Source organism: Cinclus cinclus, chromosome Z, assembly GCF_963662255.1.
Source record: "Cinclus cinclus chromosome Z, bCinCin1.1, whole genome shotgun sequence".
NCBI classification, from domain to species: domain Eukaryota; kingdom Metazoa; phylum Chordata; class Aves; order Passeriformes; family Cinclidae; genus Cinclus; species Cinclus cinclus.
In genome coordinates this window covers 75740098-75751866 of record NC_085084.1, presented here as the reverse complement: position 1 = coordinate 75751866, position 11769 = coordinate 75740098, and the positions used below count along the sequence as shown (strand labels likewise).

The window sequence follows — 11769 nt, the reverse complement described above, 5'->3', positions numbered from 1 at the left end:
GGGAAGTCCTCAGTGGTGTGAGAAGTGTGAGTGAAACTTTCCCTGTCCTCCCTGGTCCCCCTTGACCCCTCTGAGCTGCTGAGGCAGAGTGAAAACCCCCTGTCCTTGAGGCACACACAAAGCCCAGGTGTCTGTCACCACATCTGTCACCACACCATGGTCACCACTGGCTGCAGTGGGTGCTGAGCCCACAGGTCTGACCATAAGCCAGACAAGGAGCAGGGGCTGAGAAAGGGCTGTTCCAACCGGGTCATAGGGTACAGTCCATGCAATGCCCCTCCCACTGGAGCCCAGTGCCCTGCCAAGAAAGGGCTGGTGGCAACAGCAGGGGCACAGGGTCACCAGTCCACTGCTCCTTGGGTGTAGTGACATGTGGGGTGCTGGGGCAGGCTGCCTCAGGCAGTGGGGTGACACCAGCAGGCAGTGGGCTCCTGGGTATGTAGCCCTTGCAGGCAGAGTCCTCTCAGACCTGTGCATTGCCATGGCAGGCAGCACCAGCATCATTACCCAGTGGCACCTACCCCCACAGCTATGGGCTCACCACAGTCCTGCAGATGTGGAGAGAATCCCAGATGCCCTGGTAGAGCACAGATGCTCCTGGGTCAGACATTACAGCCATCCTGTGAGAGCCACCTTGTGAGTGCCCCAACAAAGACATCCCACCCCTGCAACCTGTTATGCCATGAGCCAAAACACTGCCGCCTCTGCTCCCCACCTCTTGCCAGCCACGTTGCTCTATGTGGGAGCTGCATCAGCTCCAGAGGAGCCACCAGAGAGTAGCAGCTCTGACTGAGAGCCAGAGACTGTTGCCTTCCTCCCCTCCACACCCAGCCACATCCCTTCAGCAACTCTGTGGCCTGGCAAAGAGAGGAATGTGACCCAGCTCAGCCTTGAGACCCCACAACTCTGCCCCAGACTGAGCCATGGCAACCCCTGGAGACAAGTTCAATCAGGCTATAATTGGAAGAACAGGTTGGCACAGGTGGCCGTGTGCCTGTCCAGAGGAGTCCTGGCACTCCCAGAAATGGGTAGCCAGCAAAGAGAGTGGGTGCCAAGGCCCACAGGGCTGCTGTACATGACAGAGGAGTCTGAGCTGGCGTCAGCATCAGCTGGTGCAAATACTGTTGATGGAGGCCACAGCAGGGTCGACAAGCCCCAGCTCCTCCTGCTCATTGACACAGAGCTGGTACCCACATCCCTTGCGCCGGGGCAGCGGCCCCAGGCGCCTGCTGGGCTTGGCACGGGGTGGCAGCAGGAAGCCAACGCTGCCGGCGATGAGCAGGTGCCAGATGCTGTGGATATAGAAGTAGTTCTCCTCTGTCTCCACAAAGGCGTAGAGCAGCACGGCCGCCGCTGCAATCAGCGCTCCTGGGCACAGGTAGAATGCCCAGCGCTTCCAGGTCGGTGGGTAGCAGTGGCGGCGACGGATGGTGCGAGCCGTCTGTGGTGGGGAAAGGACACGCTGGAAGGGGGGCCCACAGCAGGGACAGGTGCAACCTCTGTGCCATGGAGACACATCCCTCAGGAGCCAGGAAGAGGGGTTCATGGGGAAGGGTGAAGGCAGCAGAGGGGAGATGCTGGCAGGGGCAGGATGCTGAGCGCAGCCAGGGTGGGGACAAAAGGGGACACCATCTTACCCAAGCGACGGCCATGATCCCCAAAGCGAAAAGGCTGGGCCCTAGAAGGTTCCAGAGCCCGTGACGGTCCATTTGCAGAGCCATGGAGAGCAGCATGGCCCCCAGCAGGTACAACACCTGTGAGGCAGTGGGGCACCCATCAGGATAAAATTCATCCATGCCTGCTCTGCATGCCCCCTCCCCACACTTGCCTGCTTGACTATGGGCTGGAGCCGGGCCATGGCGATGACAGTGACCCAGACAGACATGAGAGAGCCCAAGAAGTCACAAAACTGCAGCACATCATACTCCATGATGCAGAACACCACGATGCCCGGCTGGTCGCAGGCATGGTAAAACTGGGGTAGCAGAGAAAGGGTGTGAGAGCTTGCCCTCACAGCCCCAGCCCCTTGCCTACCCCTCAGCTGCCCAATGCCACACTTACAGTGGAGAAGAACATGGTGAAGATGTAGACAGCAGCTTCTAGGAGGTAGTGGCTGCGGACAGCAATGGCCACAGGAGGCACAAACATGACATTGCTGAGGCACAACAGCAGCGTGGAGAGGAGCTGGAAGCCGTAGGAGAAAGCCTCAGCATTGTCCGTGCAGCCCCAGCCATTCCAGCCTGTGACCAGGGAGAGCTGCTGTCACCACTGCAGCACTTGCAGGGGCTGGGGGGGTGGAGCAGGGTACCCCCTTTCCAGCACACTGCGGAGACCTGGCATGAATGGATTACTGGGACACGAGACCCACAAGGAGAAGGGGAGGATGCTGGGGGTCTGTGGGTCAGCTCTCACCAGCTTTGCACTCGCAGGCAGCGTACAGGTAGTTGTTGGTGCGCAGCAGCTTGCACTGGCCGTAGATGCCGCAGTCATTGATGCAGGGTGAGAGGTAGGCGCGCAGGTACACCTCAGCTGTCACATTGGTGCAGGGCTCAAACCTGAGGGGTGGGAGAAGGGGGTCAGCCCTCACCCTGTGCCCTTGAGCAGCTCCTGCCTCTACCAAAGCCATCTGTTGCACCCAGGCTTGGCAGGTGAGGGGAGACACAGGGAGTGGGCAAGATTGAAAGTGAGCTTCTTTGGTGCTGCGTATGGTAGCTGAGAGCTGGTCCCCAAGGATCCTGTGTGCTTCAATCATTTGTGCAGCCTGAATGAGCAGGAGGAACGTGGCCATGCTTAAAGCCCATCTGCCTTTAGCAGCACACTCAGCTGGTTTGTTCCTTTTTAATTTGGATTTTGCTGTGCAAACACTACGCCCTGCAATGCCCGTGTGTGAACTGGTCAGGGAAGAACTGGCTACAACTGGCAACTCAGCATGAGCTAGAAACATAGCGAAGGATTCAGGGCAGGCATGACAACCCCACTGCCCTGCACTGCCCATACACAAGACTTTGGGCACTGCCAGCACTTTCTCAGCTCCAGCACACCAGGAGCACAGGCAGCCCCACAGGCCCACAGCACATACCAGCTGCTGTCTGGGCACACACAGCAACCAACACTCACAAATATGCACACAGTGCCAGCTGCATGTGTGTCTTCTCTTCATTGACTGTGTCCTCACACAGTCAAATCTGCTCACGCAGATGCACAAAGCCCTGACTGCTTGTGCAAACCAGAACATGCACACAGAGCTGGCTGCACATATGCACCCAAACATGCATGCAACAGCATCAACATTCGTGCACCCTTGCACGTACAGACACACACAGATACCGCAGACTCACTCTTCTAGAGGGCTCCAGGCAGACACAGTGGCCAGGACCAGCCCTTGGAGATGCTGAGCAGAGCCCCAGCCTGACCAGAGATGCCCTCCTCAAACGCAGAGCAGAGCCCCGTCCTCCCAGCGACAGCCCGGTCCCCTCCCAGGCATGGGTACAGATGGGCTCTGCCGCGGAGGCGGAGAGGCACTGACAGATGCCCGGCGTTCGCGAGCTGACAGGCACTTCCTAACCGCGAGACAGAGGGAAGAGCCGCGGGGACCCACAGATGGTCAGGCAGACGCGAGATGGAGCCATCCGTGCCCACGCAGCGCTCACACGGTGACACAAAGCCCGCAAAGCCACGTGCACACACACGAGCGGAGACACGCAGCACAGGGGACAGGCACACCCACAGACCCACAGCACACCCCGGCACAGGCCACGGTGAGGACATCCCCCCTCGGAGCACAGGGAGGGGACGTGCTGGGGCTCTTACCCGTGCTCCGTGGCACAGAGAGAGCGCAGGCTCAGGTACCAGCTGCCCGTCTGTGGGTAGGGGATGCGCAGGCGGCTGAGGCTGGCTGTGGCATTAACGGAGAGCAGGAAGCCTGCCAGAGACTCTGTGGACCAGAAGAGCTCCGGGTGAGCAGAACAAAGTGCAGCCCCCTGCCCTGGACAGAGCTGGAATGGAGACAGAGTACCCAGTGCCAGGCTCCAGGACCACATGCCCCCATGTCTCTGCAGCCTCCCCCCACCCAGCCTCTTGCCAGACACAGGGGGGTGTGACTCCATGGACACAGCAGGATCGACATGCACAGCCCAGCCTACCTGTCTCACAGGTGACCGAGGTGTTGTCACTGGTTGTCAGTGGAACTTCATGGTTTAGACACCCAAACACTGTCACATTCTCACCACACAAGGAGCTCTGATGGCAGAGGAGATGCCTTAAACCAGTGCCAGGGATGTCCCCTGCTCTAACAAAACTTGGATCACAGCACACCAACTAGCCATGCTCTAACCCACTGCCTTTCACCCAAGAACACCCCAAACATGGGCCTTGGAGCACCCTAATCTTTTCTCCATCACCCAAAAATTCACAATCACTGCTTATGACCCCAAATCCTGCTCCCTGCTCTGCTGCAACCTTGACATCACCCATCTCCCATCCTGCCCCCTGCCATGAACAACCCTGCCCCATTTAGGGTGTATGTGGCCACCTCACCACGTTGAGCCGCAGCTCCAGGTTGAGCACCCCACCACTGTCCAGCACTGGCAGGAGGTTGATGACAAAGACAGCGGGGCGGTCAGGTGGCACTGACACGTTGGGCCCAAAGAAGATGTAGAAGTGGACGGAGAAGGTGTCCAGTTCGTTGCGCAGCGTGGGGCGGACAGGCCAGCACCGTTCTCCGGCGTGTGAGGTGACAGGGATGGGGACAGGGTGCTTTGTGTCGTTGGAGCTGGTGGGTGGAGGGCTGTCCCCCAGCGCCAGCCCACCCACAGAGCCAAAGGAGTGGGGCATGTTCATGGAGGCGCTGGAGGGCAGGAATGGTGGTCGGGCCAGGTTGGGTCGGGAACAGTCTGGAGGGACAGAACCATCAGCTTGGGCACCACACAGCTCCAGCCCCCTCTTAGTTCCAACCTTCCCTTTTTGCCCACCATTCATCTCCATTTGCAACCCAGCCCCAACACATCACAGCATTCGAACCCCAGCAGAGCTGGGTATAACCCTGTGCTCAGCTGCAGACAGATCCTGTGGGCATCCTTTAACCCCCACACCAAAGCAGAGTCAAGACCATGCCTCCACCCACACCCCGACATGCACCCTCACCTGTGAGCTGCACGGTGACCTGGAAGGAGACGGTGCCCAGCACCCCAGGGTGTTTCTCCACCAACACGTAGTACCAGTGTTGCCAGAAGGGCAGGTCCTGTGCCAGCTGGCAGGGAGTGTGTTCTCGGCAGTCTAGAGTGGTGGAGTTGTGCAGGGGGGGAGCCTTGGCCCGCACACGCAACCAGAGTGGGCAGCCCTCGGCCCCACGGCACCGCAGTACCTCCACGAGCACTCGCGATGTGTAGCTGGGCACAAAGACCCTGCAGGACATAAGTGCCAGGTTGTGCCCATCACTATGGACTAACAGGGCTGGGGAGGGAAGCCAAAGGGATGGGACACCCTCATCTTCCCACCCTGAGGATTCCCCCTCCTTAGGAACTGTTCTTGCACTCACTTGTAGAGGCAGGAACGGTTGTGGAGGGCCATGCTCTGCTCGGTGATGTGACCGGGGTACAGTACAGCAATGTTCACCAGGCGCTGCACAATGAGCTGTGGCTGGAAGAGATACTGGCACTCCTCGTAGAGTCCCTGCAGCAGAGGAGAGTCAGCACAGGGCAAGAGGCTCCCACTTGGGACACCTGCCCCAGGCACTGCCAGACCTGAGCAATCAGACCCCAGCCCGGCCCCACCATGGTCCCTCCAGGATCTTCACCTTAACAGAGATCTTGCCCTCATCTTTGGGCAGGTGGGCAGCCAGGAACCAGTCCCCGGGCAGTGGGCTGGTGACATTGAACACTCCTGTGGTGCGGTTGGGCAGGGTCCAGGTGAGGGTCAGTGCGAAGGAGCCAGGGACGGCCGTGTCCCTGGGGAAGTGCGTGTGCAGCGGGTTAATGACAGAGGGAGCCCCTGAGCGGAAGTACCTGCAGGAGAGACAGCAGGGCGTAGGCTGGGCATCGTGGCAGGGCCAGTATGTCCTATATGTGGGTGTCTTCCTCTATGCTTGAAGACATCATGGAAGCCATCTGTAAGCTGGGACCTTTCTGGAGACTGAGCTTTCCTGAGTGGGTGTTCAAGCATAACAGTTCATCTATGAGATGCACAAAAGAGTGGAGCCTGCATTGGTCCTGGGAAGATGAATCATGGGGAGGGAGCGTGCATGTTGTCTGGGTTTTGGATGGGATAGGGCTCATTTTCTTCTTAGTGGCTGGTACAGTCCTGTGTTTTGGGTTTAGTATGAGAACAATGTTCATAACACACTGACGTTTCACTTGCTGATCAGCAGCACTTGCCCTAAAGCATTTTTCAGTGTCCCATGCTCCACCAAAGAGTGGGTTCAAAAGATAGCAGAAGGGAGCATGGACTGGAGAGCTGACCCAAAGTGACCAAAGGGATGTTCTATACCATGTAGAATATATTCTGTTCCACATAGAGCCTCCTGCCCAGTGTATAAACTTGGAAGAGTTGGCATGGAGCCACCAACCACTGCTGGGGGACAGGTTGGGCATCAGTCAGCATGTGGTGAGCAACTGTGTGATGAATCACTTATCTTTCTTGGCTTTTATTTCTCTCTCTCTTTTTTGTTACTGTTGTTATTACTATTACTTTTGTAGCTGTTTTATCATTAGTGTTATTGGCATATTTATTTTGATTAGTTAACTGTTTTTATCTCAACCCACCAGTATTACTTTTTTTCCATGATTCTCCTCCCCTGCGGGGGAGCAGGGGGGGAAGGGCAAGCAGCTGCGTGGTACTCAGTTGGCAACATGCTCTAGTGGAACGTGTCCCATGGTAGCAGATTGGAACAAGATGATCTTTAACGTCCTTTCCAACCCAAAGCATTCTGTGGCTCTATGATTCTTTGACTGTATGTACACGTGCTTGTGGAAGCAAAGAAGCAGGCAAGAGCAGGCAAGCTGTGGGGCAAATCCAGGCAGGAGCAGCAGAGGCAGGCAGGAAGGATAAAGGCAGGACAGGCTGCTTACTCACACTGTGATGCTACGGTCTGGGCATTGATCCCCAAAGGTGCCACCTTGCTCCTTGAAGGTGATAAGGTTCCAGACGGCGATGACTGTGTCCTCAGGAATGTGGAAGTGGAAGAGCTCAATGCTGGCAAAGGAGCGGAAGGGGCTGAGCTTGCGTGGTGTGCGGGTGAAGTAGTCGGTCACAAAGAGCCCGTCTGCAAAGGAGACCCAAGGGGCTCTCAGTAGGTAAAAGACTGGGGAGGGGGTTGTGGAGCAACCCCCCCCCACCCCCCCCCTCGAGCAGGCCCACCAGCCAGGCTCTGTCACAAGGGTCCAGCAGCCTGGAGGCAGGAGGGGCTGGGACAATGCCATTTCAGTGAATCCCCAGGGCTGTTGTCAGCTGTCCCCCAGCCCTGGCACAGTCTGTATCATTCCTGGTTCGGCATTGCCTCAAGTCCAGTTCATTGAGCTGTGGGAGCTGATGGCCTGTAGCCTGAGGAGCCCAAGGCCCTGGCTGCTCATGCTCTACTCCCTGCATTTTACCTGTAATAAGCAAAGGGACATTCTTCATGACTTCAGCTATGCCCTAGCAGTTCAGCTCCCACAGGAACATACATTCCCCCTCATTTGCCTGCTGTGGAGGCTCAGCACTGAGCCCATCATAAAGTGCAGAGTTTCACCCTAGAGCCACACGAAGGAGTAAGCAGTGCACTTCCTGCACCACCTACCAGTTCTCCCATGGTTTGTGGAGGAGGAACGGTGCACATATGGATGCTGTCTGCATGCACGGCAGAGTGGAGGCATGCAAACCCACGTCCATGGGGGTGTGTGCCTGTGCACAGCCCCATGTCTGAAAGACACTTCCTGCAAGCCCACGGCACAGCTGAGGGCCACCTCCCCCTGACCAGCTGCCTGACAGGTCGATTTTCAGCAATTTCCTGGAGCCCCAGCAGCAGAGAAACAGCCACTTCTTTATCAGAAGGAAGAGCAGGACTTGAGACAGTAGCCATAGCTTCACCTACCATTACCACACTGCACTACTGGCAGCCTGGGAGACCCATTCATTTTTCTTTAGAGACACAGCAAGAATGAAATACCCCTCTTTGCAAGCTGCTGGAAAGGGGGAGGCCAGCAGAAGGTGGGCTGGGAGTAGGTCTGTGCCCAGGAGGACTCGTCCAGCAGGAAGTGGGATAGCTGAGAAGAGGGTCTGTTTTGCACCACATGTTCTTGGTCAGGAGCGTGCGCATGTGCTTGTGTGCACGTGTGTTTGTGCTGTGTGTGTGCAGCCCCAGCAGGCTGTACACTGACATGCATCTGCTCCCTTGTCTGGAACAAAGACAGCTCCCCCTCCCCTTCATTCCCAGCCGGCACAAGCCGGGCATGAAGCACCTGCCTCCTCAATGCAAGAGCATCCGATCCCAATTTCTCCACCAGGAACCACCTGGTCACTCCACAGCCCCACGTGGGGACAGTGGCCTGGCAGGGGACCCCAGGGAGGGTGTTGAACACAACTCCAGAAGGGGAACTGGGGGAAGAACCGGGAGTTACCCAGTCCCATCGCAGCCACCCCATGCTTACTCGCGAAGGGCAAGGTGAAGGAAGTGATTGCACGCAGAGGGTCAGTCTGAGGCGCCATGGCAGTGCAGCCAGGGCACGGGAAAGGTGCTGGAGGATGCAGCAGGATCGCTATCCATGAAAGAGGAGTGGATGAAAGGAGAAAAGCCAAAGCCCCTCTGCTTCAGGCCAGCGGCCGGAGCCGCATAACCCCAACCCCGGTGCTACAGCACCAGGTCGCAGCCGGCGGTCAGCACCGCGGACAGCTCCACCACGGCCGGCGGTCAGCACCGCGCACAGCTCCCGCTGCACCTCGGCACTGGCAGCCCCCAGCCAGCTTCCCCCCTTCGCAGGGGATGCCCCCTCGAAGTCCCCAAGTGTCCTTCCGCATCCCGGTCACTAAGCCAGCTCCCTGCCCCACAGCCTGCTCCTGGCCTCACAGACTGTCGTCGATGTATCCCCCCGCACATCCTGCGTGCTCCGCTGGACGTACATCCCCGTCTCTGCAGGCTGTTTCCACGGCCCCCAGCACATACACAGCCTTCTGCCCTGCATCTGCAAGCCCCTGGCCCACTCACTGCCCACGCACACGCCTCCCTCCCAGGGTGCTCCACTGCCTGTGCACTGCCTGCGTCCTCCTCGCACACACAACTCTGCACCCCACAGCTCATCTGCCTCCATGCCCCACTGCACACACATACAGGTATCCCATTCCACAGACATCCAGTACCCTCTACACAGGCATGCATCCCTGTACCCCGTTATGCAAACATCCCCCTGCACATTCATCTCTGTGCCCATCACCCCCACCTCCTGTCCCAGCGTACATGCACCCTGTGCCCCATGGCACCCCACACCCAACTAGGGACATCTCTGTACTCTGCTGCATACCTACCCCAAACCCCATCCCATGTGCCACACTCACCATGTCCCATCACATTTGCACCCCACATCCCAGGATGCCATCCCCCCATAGCTTCACCTTTGTGCTCCATTCTCATCTGCACCCTGCCCCACTGCATACAAACCTCACATCCCATTGCTCGAGTAGCTCATCCCAAGCTACGTATATACCCACTCCAAGCTCATCCCCTGTGCCCCACTACATGGAACCCCGCACCCCACACCTGCAGCCCTTCTGCCCACATCTCACCCACTCCCTGCCCCATTGCATGCACACCTCGCATCCAATTGTTCATGTACTTCAAACGCATCCCAAGCTCATCCCTCTGCCCCACGGCTCCTCACAGAGCCCTGTAACTCTCACCCCCAGCTCTCCTGCCCACCACATACACCCCCGTGCTCCATTCTCACCTGGCTCCCACCCCACTGCGTGCACACCCCACATCCCATTGCTCATGTACTCATACCCACTCTACGCTCATCCCGCTGCCCCACGACATGCTGTCCTGTCCTCCGCAGCACGGAACCCGGCACCCCGTGCCTGCAGCCCCCCTGCCCACCGCACATACCCCCGTGCTCCAATCCCACCCTCCCCACTGCGTGCACACCCCACATCCCATGGCTCACGTACCTCACGCCCATCCCAAGTCCATCCCTTGCATCCTACCTCACGGAACCCCGCGCCCCACACCTCCTGCCCAGCGCACACACCCCGGTGTTCCGTCCTCACCCGCCTCACTGCGGGCACCCCCCACATCCCACTGCTCCCGTACCTCACACCCATCCCGAGCTCATCCCTTTCGTCCCGCCGCACGGACCCTCGCTCTCCGCTCCAGCATCACTCCCACCCACCGCACACACGTCCTCCGCGATATCGCTTCGCCCCCGCCGCGCCTGCACCCTCGACGTGCGCTCCCGCGCCCCGTCCCGCGCTCTCCCCGCCGCCCCACACCCGCGCCCCCCGCCCCGGTCTCCCGGCTGCGCTCACCGGCGGCGGGCGGCGGCAGGAGCAGGAGCGGCAGGAGCAGCAGCGGGAGCGGCAGCGGGAGACGCTGCCCGCCGCCCCCGCCGCCCCGCCGGGCCATCGCCGCCGCCGCCGCCGCGGCTGCCGAGGGGCGCGCGCCTCCGGCCGCCCCGCCGCGCACCGGCGGCCCTGACGTCACCCGCCCCGCCCGCCGGGACCGCCTCCCGCGCCGCCATTGGTCCCCTGGCACGTCAATCACAGGCGGCCGCGCCACGCCTCGCTTGTCCCGAGAGACAATTCCCCCCCACCCATTCCCCCCGGGATGGACCCGGCGCTGACCGGGGCGCGGGGGGACAGCGACACGGGCGGGAAGGAAGATGGGAGGCTGCGGGAAAGGGACACCGAGCTGGAACCCGAAATACGGGCCGGGAACTGGGGCACAGGACTGGAGACAGGGACACGCGGCTGGAACAGAGATAGGAGCCAGGAACGGGGGCACAGGGCACAGAGTCACCGTCTGAAGCAGGGGCACGGGCTGAGGCCAGGAACATGGTGGTGGAACTGAGATACGGGCCGGTAATGGGGTCACAGTGCTGCGGGTAGGGACATGTCTCTGGAACTAAGATATGGGCCAGGAATGGGGTCACAGGGTTTGAGACGGGGACATGGTGCTGGGGAAAAGGAGATAGGCTGAGAACAGAGATATGGGGCTGAGGGACAGGAACATGGGGATGCAGACAGAGATGGATATAGGTTGGGGGAGAGGGACATGGGGCTGGGGACAGTGATGTGGGTTTAGGTGACAGGGACATGGGCCTGGGGACAAGAATATATCCTGGGCAAAGAAATATGTCCTGGGCACAGAAGTATATAATGGAGAGGAATGTGGAGCTGATGGCATGTCCTGGAATTAGGGAAAGGGATGGGAGGCAGTGAGGAGACTACCTATGGAGCTGGAGGTGTTGGGGCTACCTACCCCAGGGGGAGCTGTGTAAGGGAGCCAGGTGCTTTTCTATCAGTGGCTACCACCTTCTTACAGCAAATAGTAATATGCATCTTAGAGAGAAAGCATCGCACAGAGGGTGTCTGAGTACCACCTGCAGGGCTGAGGGCATCTTGACTGGAAATGATGTCATTACTCTTTCCCAAACTCCCCCGACATCATCTCCAGACTCCCCTGACATCACCATCCTCCTTGGCCATAATGGAGGCAGCAGGTTACTAGTGATGGGAATGTTCCTCTCTCACTGGTGCTCCCCACAGGGCACCCTGGCAGCTGCAGCCACACCACCATGTCCCAGCCTG

General features: G+C 59.1%; 1 protein-coding gene across 3 annotated transcripts; it reads right to left on the bottom strand.

The window, feature by feature from the left end:
- Positions 1-938: 938 nt before the first annotated feature.
- TMEM8B (transmembrane protein 8B) lies at positions 939-10622 on the bottom strand. Of its 3 annotated transcripts, none has more exons than XM_062513186.1 (13): positions 10489-10622; positions 7069-7258; positions 5795-6002; positions 5537-5670; positions 5143-5402; positions 4537-4892; positions 4143-4239; positions 3811-3934; positions 2413-2555; positions 2062-2240; positions 1829-1975; positions 1638-1754; positions 939-1441 (listed from the first exon to the last, which is right to left on the bottom strand). In XM_062513186.1, the coding sequence occupies exons 1-13, from the start codon at positions 10583-10585 to the stop codon at positions 1106-1108; spliced, it is 2388 nt and encodes a 795-aa protein (XP_062369170.1). In that variant the 5' UTR covers positions 10586-10622; the 3' UTR covers positions 939-1105. The 3 variants fall into 3 exon arrangements, with proteins under 3 accessions (XP_062369170.1, XP_062369171.1, XP_062369169.1); XM_062513187.1 differs by lacking the exon at positions 10489-10622 and adding an exon at positions 8622-9496; XM_062513185.1 differs by lacking the exon at positions 10489-10622 and having other exon boundaries at positions 7069-8655.
- Positions 10623-11769: the final 1147 nt, after the last annotated feature.